General features: G+C 51.1%; 1 protein-coding gene across 1 annotated transcript; it reads left to right on the forward strand.

Moving 5' to 3' along the window:
- Positions 1-9,893: 9,893 nt before the first annotated feature.
- LOC308037217 (uncharacterized protein) lies at positions 9,894-16,770 on the forward strand (the record flags this gene model as incomplete). Its single annotated transcript, XM_080338820.1, has 8 exons — positions 9,894-9,942; positions 10,974-11,210; positions 11,730-11,768; positions 11,819-11,980; positions 12,481-12,768; positions 13,403-13,510; positions 13,680-15,481; positions 15,911-16,770. The coding sequence occupies 8 exons, from the start codon at positions 9,894-9,896 to the stop codon at positions 15,995-15,997; spliced, it is 2,772 nt and encodes a 923-aa protein (XP_080194946.1). The 3' UTR covers positions 15,998-16,770.
- Between the last annotated feature and the right edge of the window lie 483 nt (positions 16,771-17,253).

A 17,253-nucleotide genomic window follows, 5' to 3' on the forward strand; every position in this document is an offset into this window, starting at 1 on the left:
TTGTTTTGTTTTGTTTTTTCAAAGCAGAGTTTAACAATTTAAATTCTTTTCTGGTCTCAAAATTACTAGATAACAACATAAGCAATTACTCTAATGTGTAAGGATGCATCCTAAGGGGAAGCAAGGCGGAATTTTAGCAATGGAACTGGTTCCCATTTTGTAACTATCTCCCCAAACAAGATTCTTTTGGTACCAAATATGAATATGCAAACTAAAATACTGAGCTCAGATATGAAAACCAAATACCAAGGTCAAATATGCAGATAGATCACAGTTACACTTATTCAAGACAATATCTCTATTTTTGCATTGCACCTTTGAACCACTTACTGCTCAGCCAGGTGGAGTTGCCGCTGGGTCTCCCTGGCAAAACAGGCCAGTGTGCGCTGGAGCCCAAAACCGGCATCTGCCCCCCCACCGCCGCAGCGAGCTGAACGGGGCAAAGCTTTTATTAGCGTCTCATCTGGTGCGCTACAACTGTTATTCTAAAACCAGGATTCTTTACTTGATGTGCATACAAAAAAGCCAAATTTAGTGCACCGAGATGAGAGACAGTCTGTCACAGAGTTGCGCAGGTCTGGATATTGGAATAAAGCTAGTACGCTAGAAAAAAAATATAACAGCTACTACACACAAAATCTTAACACCACGTTCACGCAGTAAGGATCTAAATTACTCATGATCTTTTGTACTACCACAAAACGCACCTTTTGAGTCAACCGATTCTCATGATTTAACAGTCTGTGAACTTACTGTACCACATAGCACAGACCTACCAAAATTGCAACATATCTAAACAGATACCCACAAAGAGAGCAGGCTGATAAGGAAAACATTGTGCAGACTTCAGCAAGTTTACTGTGACCTGTGTGTTATCAGTTAACTCTCAGCTTGTTGAGGTTCAAAGCACCCCGCCTGTAAAACTGTCTGAAATGATTTAATGATTTCTTGCAGAGATTTATTTTGTCCTGCTCTTCTCACCTTAAAAACAACATTAATTGCAACAAAATTCTATTCTCCGGACACTTTTCCCAATCATTTAACTTATAACGCAGTCACCATTACTTACAATATTTTACAAGATCTTCCTTCTTCATATTTCCAAGTGCTTTCCTATGTTTTAAAACACCTCCCAATACCGATTTTTTATGAACACGACTGAAAACCATTATTCCTGACCCCATCTTGCAAGTAAAACCTTGAGAAGATGACTGGGAAAAATGGGGAGAAAGTTTTACAGCGCGCTTATACCACAAAGAAACAATTCTAACAATCAGTAAAACAATTAACTCACATTCCTGACAAGCTGCTTGATTTTCAGAGAGGCAATAAACAGGAGCACATAATATGTACTGTAAAACTCGCAAATAACACGTTGATAGCAAACACTAGCATTCTCTGCTGCTAATTTCAACATCAATGCTTGCTTAACTTCTAAGTTTTATACCCTGAGTCCCCAGGAGCACCCCCTTTCCCGTCACTATTATCATGACTGTATTGCCGACTGTCGGATTCACTTGCTGTTAACTGATCTAATCTGTCACACAGTTCTGTTGTCCAGTTTTTATCCAGTGACGACTTCTGTTCTCTCGTGGAAGTTGGAGGGTTAAAAGGCAGTAAAAGCAGATTGGTAAAATTGGTAAAAGGACTGACAGTACACTTGTTTACGACTTTAGCATTCTCAGCTTTCACAGGTTCCTTGAATAAGTTGTCTGACTCCAAATCCTCTGGACTTGCTGTTCTCACCAGGGTTAGATGATGGTACAGGAGGCTACCCGTTCGGCATTGTTCCTCCCCCCGCCCCGAACTGCTGGGCTATCGGGGGTGCTGAAAGCACAGCAGGGGATGGAGTAGGGAGGGTATCGCAGACACAAACCGGGTGAACTTCACAGCAACTTTCAGGATACTTATCAGGCTGCAACGCTGCAAAAATTCCGGCAGCAGCAGACCGTTCAGCCTTAAGATCTTTTAAGGTAGTGATTATAAGCTTCCATGTAGTTACTAATGATTTAGCTTCTTTATCTCCATTACTGACTTTATCCCATAATTTCTGCTCTATATTGTCCCAAAGTTCAAGTTTAAGTTTTGAGTCACTAATGCTCGTAACAGTCTTTTCAGGTTTTAATTGCTTCACTGTAGTAATTATCAGTCTCCAGGTGGTTACAAGGCCAAGAATATATTTTTCACGGTGACTAATTGCCTTCCACAACACAGTTCCCATTTTTTCCCAAGTCTCTATTTGAAAAACTCCTGACAGGTCAGCAGGGTACCCATTGCCTCTGCACCAAGTCAATAGTCTTTTGAGGTTCTTCGCTGATTTATCATCATCTATAACCATATCCCATAACACATCCCCTAATTTTCGCCATTCACTAACATCAAAAAGAGAATCCGGATTCTGAAAACAACCCTTAACTTTACCTAACGTTACTAACCCCGTTAAATGCTTGATACAATCTACTCCTCGCTTTTCTAAAAAGCACTGCAATAAATTTAGGGCTACTTCTAAATCCATAGTTCCGTTATCCATATCCTGATACCTGCCCTTAGGCAAAAGAAAGGCGCCTTACCCTATAATCCTTGGTACCTTGTAAACCTGGCACCACCTGCAGCCCTTGCCCTGTAGCCCATGCAGACGGCGAACTCCTGAATTCAGTTCAGGTCCTCGGAGACGACACACCGACGCACGCACGCAGTGTTCGGTCGCTCTTGACCCCCCGGTCGCTGCTTCCCGGTGCCCCTCTGCTTCAGCCGCTCCTTCGAGGGTCCCTGTTCGGGCGCCACTTGCGAGTTCGCGGCTGAGGAAAACATGCAGGCCGACTCAATGTGAGTGATAAAGCATGATTCAACTTTATTGCCCGGGATAGCGCGTATTTATACCAAATACCATAATTATGCATACTTGTCTCTATCTAATAGGATTAGCACTAAAAGGTTACATTTACTTACTCCACCTACTTGAGTTTAGCTAACTATGCGCATTCCGCATTCCTTCTTCTGACTCTTATCTCTTCAAAGACATTCCCCAGTCTTCTGGTTCTTCAAAGACATTCCCCAATCTTCTGGTTCTTATCTCTTCAAAGACATGCAGACCCTGCCTTAGTCAGTAGTTTTCCATTTCCCCCTTCCCCACGGCCTAATATTCAAGCTAACTAAGGCCTACTTATGTCAACTAAAATGGGCTCTGCTCGTACAGTGGACTCATGGACTCATGTCCATGCTCCTTGAGCCAATCCCTGACAAGACTTCCTGCCTGTTCCTTAACACGGTTTGCCATGGTGTTTCTTGACACACTGACATTTGCAAAAGTGTGTATTTGATGGGGGCACTCCTGCTCACACACCTTTAGCGTGCACTGCTTCAGAAATGTACCCTCTGGAAAGCACTTGGAAGCTCCAGCCATTTCTTCAGCCACAATCATCTAGCTTTCACTGTTACATCATTTTTGGCTACAGCTCTGCTCATCATATTCTGCTGCGATTGCAGTCTGCCTTGCAATTCTTGCACCAGTTGTTGTTGTTGTTGTTGAAGGCTAAATTTAGCATATTTAGTTCTGTGTTAGGTGTCAAAATGCTGATGTGCATTGCACTCCTTTATCACCAACACTGTCTCATAGCACAAAAGACATACTGTTTATTCCCTTTGAAACACAAACACACATTTGCTTTCCCATCTATCATCAAACTGCCTTCCTTCTGCAGCGATCTTTCTGTTACTGGATGTTTTGGGATTCAGATTGTTCTACCAAAGATGGTATGGTGCGCCACCGAAGTAAAAGACCAAGATGCCCTTAAGGACTAGGTTAAATAATACTTAGGCCCTCTCACACAGGCTCAGCTTTCCTTCAAACCTCCTTCCCCATACGGCAGAGTGGATCTTTGGTGGTACTGCGGGAAGATGACACTTCATTCCATTTTACTCCCCACTGGGAAGGTACCTGTGACATTGTTTCATTGGCAATTCCTTCTGCCCTGGCATTTTAACATGGTGATTAACCAGGGGAACAGAAAAAGCTTGGGGTTTTCCTTTGATGACAGTTTATCTCGATTCAATTGAGGTCCCTGTTGCCTCTCAGTAGGCAGTGAAGACCTGGTTCAGAGACAGCACAGCGACCACACCCCAGGTCGCTCGGTCCATCAGCACACAGACACCAATGTGGTGGACGGCAAATGGCGTTTATTAACAAGTAACACAGCGTTATATACCTTAGGTTTACAGCGTCACGTCCGTCTGCTTGCCTCACATACTCCTACCTACCTAGGGAGGGGCTACTATCTTTCCGTAGAGTGCGAGATCTTCCGGCCGCCAGACCCTACCTACCTACATTTTCCCCCTCCCTATGCAAAACTAAATTAGCTAGAAGTGTAACAGTCTTAAAAAATTTGTGCTTCTACCTTAGTGCAATATTTTTTGTGAGTAAAGTGACTACAGTGAACGGTAAGGCACCATAAATTGGTTAGAACTAGGAGGTAATAGTGTACAATACTGTGTAAGTAATCTTTAGAGGCAGACTAAATGTTAGCAGCAAGACTGGTGAAAACTAGAGAGTGACTGTTAGTAATGGATTGTAACTAGGGATAGCTAGGGGTAATTGGGGATAACCCTAGGTAAACGCCTCCTTTTAAAGGAGTTGTTGGCGTTCAATCAGCATGATGTTAACTCGCTCAAGTCGGCTTCTAACAAACGCTACAAGCTTATTTAGTATGCAGGGTCCGAAGATTAGTGCTACTAGACCTACAATGACCGGCCCTGCCAAGGTAGATATCAGGGCGGTTAGCCGTGGTGACTGGCCAAACCACGACTCAAACGATCCCTGTAGGGCTTCTCTATCTCTTTTCCTCTTTTCTAGACCCTCTCTGAGTTTGGCCATTGTGTCTCTGACAATCCCTGTGTTGTCCACATACACACAACATTCCTCTCCTAGAGCCGCACACAGTCTGCCTCGTTGTAGAAACAAGAGATCCAGTCCTCTACGATTTTGCAAAACAACTTCGGACAATGATCTCAATGACTTTTCCAGAGCAGTGATCGATTGTTCAGTCCGGTCCAAATCTTCATCTACTGCTGCTCTAAGGGAATGAAACTTTTGATTTTGTTCCACTAATGACGCTATCCCTGTTCCCGCCCCCGCGGCTCCAACGGCAAGAAGGGTAGCTATGGTTAGAGCGGTAATGGGTTCTCGCTTTTGTATGTGACCTAAAGTTGAGGAAGGTTGGTGATTATACATGAATTCTTCGGGATGGTACATGATTCTCGGAACGATCATTACTTGTATGCAAAACTCACTGTTTGGGTCAAACACATTAAGAGACACACATGGCGTAACTCCGGTTCTTGAACATATCCATTTGGTACTGTCAACAGGAATTAACCATTTGGCTTTTGACCCCTTTTCTAATGTGAACTGGTTTGCGCATAACGCCTTTTTGTTAGGGGGTACTTTACCGATGCATGTGCCTTGCCCTGAAACATGTTGCATTGTTATTCCCGGGTTGTTTGTGGAATTCCACAGACATTGTGGTGGATTAGACTCATCTATCAGTTCTGGTTTGGAGGGTATACCTATTGCTTCGTAAAAAGGCGGCCTTATGTCGTAGCAAAGCCAGCAATTTATTGTCACATTGGGACTGGTAGAATTCAAGAGCTGGTATGTTGAGTTCAGCAACTTCCACAGAGGAGGCATTTCAGGTGTTGAAGTACTCGATGTCTTGGTACTATCTACTAAGGGCATGAATGGTTGTTGGCCAAGGACCGAGTTAGTCCCAAGTGTCTGGGGTGAATGTAACCTGACTTTGATGATTTGTATTAGTGTTCCTGAATCCTTGAAAGTTTTGTGAAGAAATGCTGACCACATTTTACCTACAACCCAACCTGCATTGTTCAGATTTTGGACCTCTATAGTTATAAAGGGACAGTCACCTCTCTGTCTTAACGCTCGATTGAACGCAAACACTGGAGGGGAACACCCTTCTGGTCCCCATCTTACTCGCAGAAATTCATCCTCTTTCTGCGGCCTCTATCTATTGCTGAGAACAACGGTTTCACACCCCCAATATCCGCAAAACATATATCCTGGATAGTTGCAGTAACTCTTTCCTGGGTCTGAACTAGGACACCAATATGATCCCCATATTGATTTAGATGTGGGAAACAAGTCATGGAATGTAACTGTGAAAGTCGGAGCACCTGCTGTTACGCTTTCCCTAATCACTCGATTGTTTGAGGCGTCCCGTAGGAGCCACTTAAATGGCTGATGGTGGTTGTAACCTGGTTCTGCTTTACCTGTAGCAACAAACCCCAGAATCAAGATCACATAGAAGTGTCGCAGCTTCCCTCCTCGGAAGCCGCTTTGCTGCTGTCTGGATTCTATCAGCGTGGAACTCTCGGGCCCGGATGGGATGTTCGCCGGCCTGTTGGCTTCTCTGGTCACCGGGGTACAGGGGTCACGAGGGCCTCCGATGATCTGGTCCTGAAAACAGAAACTCAGAGTTTTCATTAGTTTTAGCCTGAAGATCCGGTTTAATGGACTTAAGCAGACACCATTTGATTCCGCCATCTTTTGTGACCACGGCATACCCTCGCCCTGTCAGAACTAATTTCCACCCCAGTTCCCATTCTTCCAGCTCATTTCTGACCACAACTGACGGGCCTTCCTCTAGCGCTCGAGTGGCCCAATGTTTTTGGATGGGACTATTCACCTCCTCCCCACTGGGGAATTGGTTTAACACTAGCAAAGCAGTCACTAGCAAGCACACCTGGTCTCACGAGGGAATGGTGTTGGCAAGACCTTCTGAGTTTGCTAAGACTTCCAGCTTAGATTTCAGAGTTTGGTTTGCTCATTTGACTATCGTCTGTCCTGTGCTATTGTACGGGATCCCGTGTGTTAGAGTGATACCCCATTTCTGAATGAATGCTTGGATTGATTTGGACACAAAATGTGAACCATTGTCTGTTTTGATCTGATTAGGGACGTCAAGCCACGCCATGGCTGTCAACCAGTGTTGGATGGTTGCTTTGGAGTTGGCCCTAAGGTGCTGTGTAGTTACGATCACCCCGCTATATGTGTCCACATTTACTGCTAACCACGCTCGAGGTCTCAGCAACTGACAGAGCGTAAAGTCCGACTGCCACACCTCGGAGGCTTTGAGACCTCTGGGGTTGACTCCACTGGATCACAGTGGTGCTTTTTGACAGTGGGGACACGTAGCTACTATGTGCCTTGCGTCTGTGGTCGAAATCCCACACCTCCTTGCTAGGGCCTTAGATCCAATGTGGAGGGACTCGTGTAACTGACGGGCACCTCTTAGCGTCCACAGCCCTTTTGCAGCGGCATATGATTTATCGTTACCGATTTGGTAAAACCCCTTGATTGGGTCATGGCTGTTGACGTGGATGACCGATATGGTTCCTTTTCGGGAGGAAAGAGCTTCTTCTAGCATTAGAGCAGCTGTGGATGTTGACAAAGCAGGCCCTGACATGGCCAAGCAAAGTTTGGCTACGAACATCGAATCGGTCACTATGTTGAGATGCTCCATTGGGAACAGTCCACACGCCAGTACCACGGCCGTCGCTTCCAGCAACTGGACTGAGAGCATACTGTCGGTCATTTTAATGCGGTGCCATTCTTCTCCCGATTGCCATACCACTGCTGCGGTTGAGGTCACTGAAGATGCATCTGTGAACACCGTTGGTCCCTGCTGGGGTCGGTCCATGATCTTCTGTGGAAGGTCGATGTTGGAAATTTTCAGCATCTGAGCCCAAGGAGGCTTGATAGCGTGATGGACTTCTCCGAAAATCCGGCAAGGGCTACGGTCAGAGATTCCAACATCGCCACTGATTGCATTAACAGCTGTTTGCGCAAGGATAAGAATATCCTGGCAGGTTCGATACCTAGGTGCCTTAGGGCGAGTTTTCGGCCTTTTATGATGAGGTTGCCAAGGCACTCGACTCCTGGAGAGAATGTGCGAGATGGTTTTCCCAGGACTATCCACTGTATTGGTCGAGCTTTTTCATGAGGGCCCTGAGCCAGTGCTCCTAGTCCCCCTCCTTCTGTGAAGTATACATACAGATCGAGTGGCTTGTGTGGGTTCCACCTGGCAAGCGTGCTTGATGATATTTGCTGCTCGATAAAATCGAGAGAGTCCATTGCTTCTGTTGTCAGGGTCTTCTGTTCCCATGGGTATTTCCCTTTTAAAAGATCATGCAGGGGAACCATGGTCTCGGGAGGAATCAAGATGATGTTGCGGAGCCATAGCAAGGATCCCACTAATTGTTGCACATCATGAAGCGTCTTGACGCCCCGACAGATTTTTATCTGGGGAGGGGTTATGTAAGAACTTGTGATCCCCACTCCCAAAAAGCTTACACATGGTCCCTTTTTAATTTTTGCACTCGTCATTTCGAACCTGTTTGTTTTTAGGGTTTCCGAGACTGTTGATACCAGCTGGTCCACCTGACTCCCTGACGGCGCGGCGATCAGGATGTCGTCCATGTATTGAATGATTGTCACGTTTGAGTCACTGCGCCAAACTGGTGCCAGCACCCGATCCACCGTGATCTGGCAGATGGCAGGCGAGTTGATCATTCCTTGAGGCAGCACTTTCCACTGGAAGCGTAGGTTAGGATGTTGCCTGTTTGGAAACACGATAGTGAAAGCAAACCGCTCCTTGTCTTCTTCATGTAAAAGTATTGAGAAAAAACAGTCTTTAATATCAAGGACGGCACAAGGTTGTCCCTCTGGTATCATAGAGTTCATGGGCAACAGCGTTTGAACAGGACCCATTGGTTGAATTGTTTTGTTTACTTCACGTAGATCATGGAGGAGACGAAACCCTTCACCGGTTCACTTGGGTATTACAAAGACAGGAGTATTCCAAGGGCTGGTAGAAGGCTGTGTGTGACCCCGCTGCAGTTCGCGGTCGACTAACTTGAGAAGAGCATCCATTCGAGGCTTTGACAGGGGCCACTGCTCAACCCACACTGGGTTGGATGATTTCCACGTCAGTTTGATCGGTGGAAGTGGGTATGCGGCAGTGGCCCTCACGGTAAATTTGTCACCCTGGCTTTCAATAGGGCTAAAGCGTCCCTTCCCAACAGGGGTGGGACTCCTGGCATGACCTACGGGAGGAGAGTAATATTTTTTTCCGGTCCCTTTTCTGTGTGAAGTGTGATTGCAACCAACTGAACACTCTTCCGAGCTCGGGTTAGTCCCCCAACTCCGCCCACCACGGGAGCATCTTCCAGTTCCCAACACGGAGGCCAGTTCGCCTCAGGGATAACTGTAGCGTCTGCTCCGGTATCGATCAAGAAGGGGACACTAATGGTGGTGCTATTTGGGGTATTATAAAGGGAGCAGATCCCCCACACCACTGGTGGGCTATCACACCTTACGGCCAGAGTCACCCTGGGGTCTTGCCCCCAGGGCGTGGTGCTTGCTGTCCCTGAGATGAAGGCGGGTTTGACTGGACAACTGGCTGTGCTGCAAAGTTGGTCACCTGTGGAGGAGGCAGTGGGTTTGAGGGAACTGGTTTTTGAGGCACTGGGTTCGGAAGCACTGAGTTCGGGAGTGCTGCGCTCCATGTGGGGTTGGCATGATTGGGCCGCCTCATATCCCAGGGGGGAGAGGGCTGTGCACAGCCTGATTGCCCTCTCCCCTTCCCTTTTCCCCAGGTCTTAGATCTGCATTCCCTGGCCAAGTGCCCTTTCTTTCCACAGGCCCAGCACGGTCCTTTGGGTCGGTTCTGGTGTTGGGGGAGCGCTGTTGATGGATCCCCCAGCTGAGGGCAATTTGCTGTGACGTGGCCTGCCTGGCCACATTTAAAACATACCATCATGTTAGCTATTGCGGTGCAAACAGCTGCCTGGATCAGGGCTAGGTGCTCTTCTCTCGGGACATGTTTGATCATGTCCGCGATGCTGGACCCCTTAATCTTCCTCCAATCCGTAAGAGGAGACTGAGGGGTGACCTCATTAATGTTTATAAATATATAAAGGGTGAGTGCCATGAGGATGGAGCCAGGCTCTTCTCAGTGGCAAACAATGATAGGACAAGGGGTAATGGGATCAAGCTGGAACACAAGAGGCTCCACTTAAATTTGAGAAAAAACTTCTTCTCAGTAAGGGTGACAGAGCACTGGAACAGGCTGCCCAGGGGGGTTGTGGAGTCTCCTTCTCTGGAGACAGTCAAAACCCACCTGGACATGTTCCTGTGCGACCTCACCTGGGCGTTCCTGCTCCAGCAAGAGGATTGGACTGGATGAGTTTTTGAGGTCCCTTCCAATCCCAAACATACTGTGATACTGTGAGACATGGGGAGGATACTGTGGGACACAGTGATGACTCTGACCTGGGATGGGGAGATGGTGTTATAAATGAAGACAAGTCTTTGAGCCAATTAATTAATTTTATTGAGCAAGCGAATTTAAAGCAAGCAGTAATTAGGCAAAACAGTGCTGGGTGACCAGGGAAAGCTCAGTTCCACCACGGCACAAAACTCAATTTTCGTATGTGCTTATATATGTTATACACTTGTTCACGCGCTGGGACACCCTGACGAGTTAGCTCCTGGTTGGCTAGTCGACAGTGGAAGATGTTGCTGGGTGTCGCTTGGTGTTTCTGCCTCTGGAGTTCTGCTATCTGTTACACCATCTGGGAGCTCTGTTATCTGTTGCACCGTCCGGCCACTCTGTTATCTGTTGCACCATCTGGCCATTGGCTTGGTTGGGGCTCGGCATCCGGCCGTTGGCTTGGTTGGGGCCCGGCATCCGGCCATTGGCTTAACTACTATTACAAGGTTTTATAAAATATAATTAAACTTGCACAAGCGCAATTACTTCTTACAACGATATGCATGATATGATTGAACCCTACTCGATTTGTTCAACAACCTTGACCATTATTTATTACATGGGACCCGTCCGAGTAGAAAAGGCAAAGGAATGTTTGCCAACAGCCACCCGGCCTGTCCCCAGCAGGCGGCGTGTCCCGCCGTGTGTCGGTGCCCCCGAGCCCAGGACTCCATGTGCAGGGGACCCGAGTGGCCAGGGGTGGCGGGCAGGGCCAGGGGCCGCAAGGACACAGCGGTGCTGCCGGTGCCCGCCCCCCCGAGCCGAGCGGGGCGGAGCGGCAGGACTACACGTCCCGTGCTGCAGCGGCGGCGGGCGGCCCTCCCGGGCTGACGCTGCCGGCGGCTCCCGGCGCCGCCTTTGTCCGTGCGGGGCTGGCGGCGCGGCCCCGGCGCAGGTAGGGGCGGCGGGCGGCGGGCCCGCGGCACGGGGATGGGCGCTGCTGGCCCGCGGGGTCCCGCCGGAGGGGACTCGGCCCCGACGGCCTCTCCCGTGCTCTCCCCTCCGCCGGCCGCCCCCCAGCCCTGCCGGACCCCCCCGCACTCCCCTTAGGGCCCGGCTCCCCCCGGCGCTCCGGCCTTTCCCCGGCTCGCCCCGTGGCCCCCGTGCAACGCGGACACGCTGCTCCGTGTCCCAGCCGCCCGGGCCCCCCTGGATCCGGCCCTGGCGGCCCCGGCGCTGGGAAGGGCTGGGCTGGGGCCGGGCCGGGTGCTCAGACCCCCGGGACACCCCGCACATCTTCCTGCTGCCCTTGTGGGGCACCGGAGCAAGATTGGGGTACTCGGGAGCTTCCAAAACTCCTCCTTTAACGGCTCCTTCTCACCATTACCCCGAGCTGGCCGGGTTGGTGGGCGGTGCTCTCTGGGTTGGTCTTTTTCCCGGTAGCTGTGAAGGCTCGGGGTGCAGGGAAGGAGCTGTGGGCAGGTGAGTGAACTTGTGCCCCTGATTTCTTCATGAAAATGTTGTGCTTGCAGAGACCATCTGTCCTGGCTGTGCTGGTGCGGCTGGTGACGGGACAGGCACCTCGTGTGGAATCCGGAGCCTCCCGCCTCCCTCTTCCCGGATCAATACCTGCACGGGCCTCCATCTCCGCGCCGAGAGCAGCGACGCGCCGGGCTCCAGGCTGCTGCGGCAAGGTGGGGGTCAGGCACGGCCCCGGCTCTGGGGACACCACGGGCTGGGATTGCCGTGGGTGGTGCTGTGGTGCAGCAGTGGCAAAGCGCCCCTGGGACCTGCTGCTGTGGGGCTGTGTGAGTGCGAAGTGTTTTGAGAGCCGGTGCGGTGCAGGGTGCTCCCGTTCCTGCCCGCTGAGCCGCACCACGGGCAGGGGCAGGCAGGAGCGTGCCTGCTGCCAGGCCTCGGGCCAGCCCTTGTGTCACGGTGCTGTGCCCGGTCCTGGTGGGTGATCGCGTTTGTGGCGTGGGTGTGGGACAGGCCACAGTCCCTGCTGCTCTGGCGTGGATCCTCGACCTGGCATGAACAGGGCAAACCTGCCTGTAAGCCTGCCAGCCCTGCCCCTCTGCTGGCACAGCTGGTGGAGTGTCCCCCAACCCAGCAACGTGCTGAGAGAGCCCCCCATGCCCCAGTGACCCTACTGTGCCACCTGGCTGTGCCAACACTGCCCCTCTGCCCCCAGCCTTCCCTTGCCAGGATTCTCTGAGCTCTCCCGGTGTTCCCCTTGGAATGGCCAAGCCCCTGGTGCCAGTGGGGCTCTGCCTGGCAGTAGTGAGGTTTCGGCAGAGGTGTTTAGCAACCATGCGGTGGGGTGTGCTGAGCCGGGTGTGCTTCTTGCTGCAGATGTCGGTGACGTTTGAGGACGTGGCGCTCTACTTCTCCCCCAAGGAGTGGGCAAAGCTGTCGGGCTGTCAGCGGCAGCTCTACCGGGAGGTGATGCTGGAGAACTACCAGATGGTCGCCTCGCTGGGTGAGGACTCTCTCTGGTGATGTTGGGCTGGGGTGAAGTAAGAATTCATCTCTTTAAGTGAGCTGGAGCCTTTGAAAGGGCTGTCCAAGAGTTGACGTGGTGGTTGCAATTGCAAGTTTGACCCTGCCAGGCAGCCTCCTGTGGAGAGTGTTCCTGAGAGAAAATGAGATGGGATGGAATAGCCCATTTGAGATGGAAGTGACTTAGAGTGCTCATCTAGTCCAACTGTGTGACCACTTCAGGGCTGACCACAAACTGCAGCATCTTGTTAAGGGCATTGTCCAAACGTCTCTCAAACAGGGAGAGGCTTGGGGCATCGACTGCCTCTCCAGGCAGCCTGTTCCAGGGTTTGACCACCCCCTATAGCACAGAAATGCTTCCTCGTGTCCAGTCTAACTCTCCCAGGCGCAGCTTTGAGCTGTTCCCAGGTGTCCTGTGTGCAGGAGAGTGGCCGAGGTGACGGGGGCGAGGCGAGAGGAGGCTGTAGGTGCAGGGATGTGGGGGCTGAAGCCGCAGCCTGGCAGGGACAGGAGAGAGGAGCGGGGTGGGGGGGATGCTGGGGCTGTGGGTGCGGGGGCCGGTGCTGCTGTCCCGGCAGTGCGGGAGAGGGGGCTTCTCTCTGTGCCCTGGACAGGCTGGTCCACCGTCAAACCAGAGATCATCTGCAAGATAGAGCGAGAAGAGACACCGTGTGTGCCAGAGTCCCCTCGGAAACAGCAGAGGTACCAGGCTCCTGTGCCAGGTTGGTACCCAGGGTCAGGGGGGGTCAAGGTTGCACTGTCTCCTTGCCCTGGGTGATCCATGCAACTGCAAGGGTGGGGGGCTGGCAGGGTGCCCTTGCTGCTCCCCATGGGGAGGTGTCCAACATGCCCATGATGTCAGTGCCAGTGACCCCGTTTTCTCCTCCCCAGCAGCTGTTGGCCCCGGGACCCAGAGGGAGGTCAAGGGAGTCAGGAGCTTTGTCCAGAGGCAGCACCTGCTGAGTCACCAGCGCATCCACACTGGGAAGAAGCCCTTCACCTGCACCGACTGTGGCAAGAGCTTCAGTGTCAAGAACAAACTTATCATCCACCAGAGCATCCACACTGGGGAGAAGCCCTTTGCCTGCACTGAGTGCGGTAAGAGCTTCAGGCAGAAGAGAAGCCTGCTGACTCACCAGCGCATCCATACCGGAGAGAAGCCCTTCACCTGCAACAGCTGTGGCCAGAGTTTCAGGGCAAAGACGACCCTCGTAGTCCACCAGCGCATCCACACTGGGGAGAAGCCCTTCACCTGCACCGAGTGTGGTAAGAGCTTCCGGGAGAAGAAGACCCTCATCACTCACCAGCGCATCCACACCAGGGAGAAGCCCTTCACCTGCACCGACTGTGGCAAGAGCTTCAGTGAGAAGAAGACCCTCGTCCTCCACCAGCGTGTCCACACTGGGGAGAAGCCCTTTGTCTGTACGGACTGTGGCCAGAGCTTCAGCGCCAAGAGGCGTCTCATCATCCACCGGCGCATCCACACCGGGGAGAAGCCATTTACCTGCAACAACTGTGGCAAGAGCTTCAGGGAGAAGACAACCCTCATAATCCACCAGCGCATCCACACTGGGGAGAAGCCGTTTACCTGCAATGACTGTGGCCAGAGCTTCAGGGAGAAGAGGAAACTCATAATCCATCAGCACATCCACACTGGGGAGAAGCCGTTTACCTGCAATGACTGTGGCCAGAGCTTCAGGGAGAAGAAGAAACTCATCGTCCACCAGCGCATCCACACTGGGGAGAAGCCCTTCAGCTGCACACAGTGCGGTAAGAGCTTCAGACGGAAGAGAAGCCTGCTTGGGCACCAGAGCATCCACACCGGGGAGAAGCCCTTCACCTGCACGGAATGCGGCAAGAGCTTCAGGGCAAAGTCGACCCTCATCATCCACCAGCGCATCCACACCGGGGAGAAGCCCTTCACCTGCACGCAGTGCGGTAAGAGCTTCAGACGGAAGAGAAGCCTGCTTGGGCACCAGCGAATCCACGCCGGGGTGAAGCCCTTTGCCTGCACGGAATGCGGTAAGAGCTTTGGCCGTAAAGGAAGCCTACTTGGGCACCAGAGCATCCACACTGGGGAGAAACCCTTCACCTGCACCGACTGCGGCAAGAGCTTCAGGGCAAAGTCGACCCTCATCATCCACCAGCGCATTCACACTGGGGAGAAGCCCTTCACCTGCACGCAGTGCGGTAAGACCTACAGACAGAAGAGAAGCCTCCTTGAGCACCAGAGCATCCACACCGGGGAGAAGCCCTTCACCTGCACCGACTGTGGCAAGAGCTTCAGGGCAAAGTCGACCCTCATTGTCCACCAGCGCATTCACACCGGGGAGAAGCCCTTCACCTGCACGCAGTGCGGTAAGAGCTTTATCCAGAAGAGCAGCCTGCTTGGGCACCAGAGCAGCCACACCGGGGTGAAGCCCTTCACCTGCACGCAGTGTGGTAAGAGCTTCATCCAGAAGCGAAGCCTGCTTGGGCACCAGAGCAGCCACACCGGGGTGAAGCCCTTCACCTGTGCAGAATGTGGTAAAAGCTTTAGCAATAAAAGAAGCCTGCTTGGGCACCAGAGCATCCACACTGGGGAGAAGCCCTCACCTGCACTGACTGCGGCAAGAGCTTCAGATTTAAGTGGAGCCTCATCATCCACCAGCGTATCCACACCGGGGAGGAGCCCTACAAGTGTTGCAAGTGCGGTAAGACCTTCAAGCAGAAGTGGCACCCAATGAGACACCAGTGTGTGCCGAAGGACCCATATATTGTGCTGGAGGGTGTCCAGCAGAAGAGGGAGGGTCCTTCCCCAGCAGGGGGGCCGGCAGAGGCCAAGCCCTTCCAGTGCGGTGTCTGCGAGAAGCGGTTTTGGAAGGAGAGGCTCATGCTGGCTCACCAGCGCACCCACGGCACCCCCAGCCTGCAGCCGCCTCCGCAGCCCGGCACCCCCTGAATCTGCTGCTGAGGGGCCCATGGGGTCTGGGGGCTGCTGCGGGGGGGGCTGTGGGGGGATGTCCTGGTTTTGTTTGGGACAGAGTCAATGTTTTTCTGAGTAGCTGGTTTAGTGCTGTGTTTTGGAATGAAAATGAGAAGAATGTTTCTAATACACGAATGTTTTGTTTGATGCTGAGCAGTCAAGGACTGGTGTCCTGCCAGCTGGGAGGGGGCACAGCCGGGACAGCTGCCCCAAAGCGGCCAAAGGGCTGTTCCTCACCATCTGATGTCATGGTCAGTACAGAAACTGGGGGCAGTGGGCCTGGGGCACCACAGCTCAGGGACGCGCTGGGCATCAGTCCACGTGTGGTGAGCGGTTGTGTTGTGTATCACTTGTTTTGTATATTCTTACATCATTTGCATTCTCGTTATTCTTTTCCTCTTCTGTACTATTAAACTGTCTTTATTTCAACCCACGGGTGTTACTCAGATCACTGGATGAGCCCAATTGGTGTTTTGTATCAGTCATTTAGCTTCAAGAAATACGTTCCAAATGGAATGAATCACTTAGAAGTCTAAGACTGTGTGATTTTTAGTGTACTGTCTACTTTGCATTAGTTAGTAGCTAAATTTGCTGAAATCTCTAACTGTGTGTTGTCAAGTTCTGCTCATATTCAACAAACTTGCACTTGAGGAAAGCAAAGCAGCTACAGGGCATCAACGTTCACAAAAGGCTGAAAGGCTCAGAGGCCCCTTCAACACGGCAGGATGGCAAAAGGCTGAGCGGATGACACTCCCAAACAGAACTCCCCAAAACGGAACTGTGGGAAACTGCAGCGGGTCTGTGGAATCCTTGACAGAAAATATGAGAGTAGAGATCAGCCTTGAGATATTAAGATTTACCCTTGAGAAGGATGGGAGTAAAGGAGTATCCGGAGAGAGGAGAGATGTACCCGTGAGAGAGAAGAGGACAGAAGAATAACATGGATGATAGAAAAATTAACCAATGAGATGTTAGTGCTGTAACTTGTAACCAATAGTGAAAAGACACATGAACTGGTAGAATTGTATAAAAATGCACTTGTAGCAATAAATGGCACCTATTACTTTCATCTTCAAAGAATTTGGTCCATGTCGTTTGTCCGTCTCAACCGCGACATATGGTGAGCCCGACGTGATCCTGCCTGAAGAGGATCTCGCCTAACAAGGTGACAGCGTAAAGCTGTGAACAGCCGAAGAAGAGCTGTGGAGACGGAGCCCGGTACAGCTGATGAGAGCAGTCCAGGGAGCTGCCGTAGATCCGGATCGATTGAAAAGACACCTCGCTAAGGAGTAGATGAGCTACCAGGAACAGGGTTGGTGAAACTTATCTAAAGAAGAGGGTACTATATTATCCACATGGAAGCTGCTTCTGAAGAAGCAGAGTGTTAGCCTTCCGGAACTGACTTTAAGGAAAATGTTACTACGGGGCAAATCACAAGGTTTAGAGGTTAATCCTGTGACAGCATTTAGTGTGTCACAATGGATGGACTTGGGAGATAAA

This window comes from Nesoenas mayeri, assembly GCF_963082525.1.
Source record: "Nesoenas mayeri genome assembly, chromosome: 1".
Lineage (NCBI taxonomy): Eukaryota > Metazoa > Chordata > Aves > Columbiformes > Columbidae > Nesoenas > Nesoenas mayeri.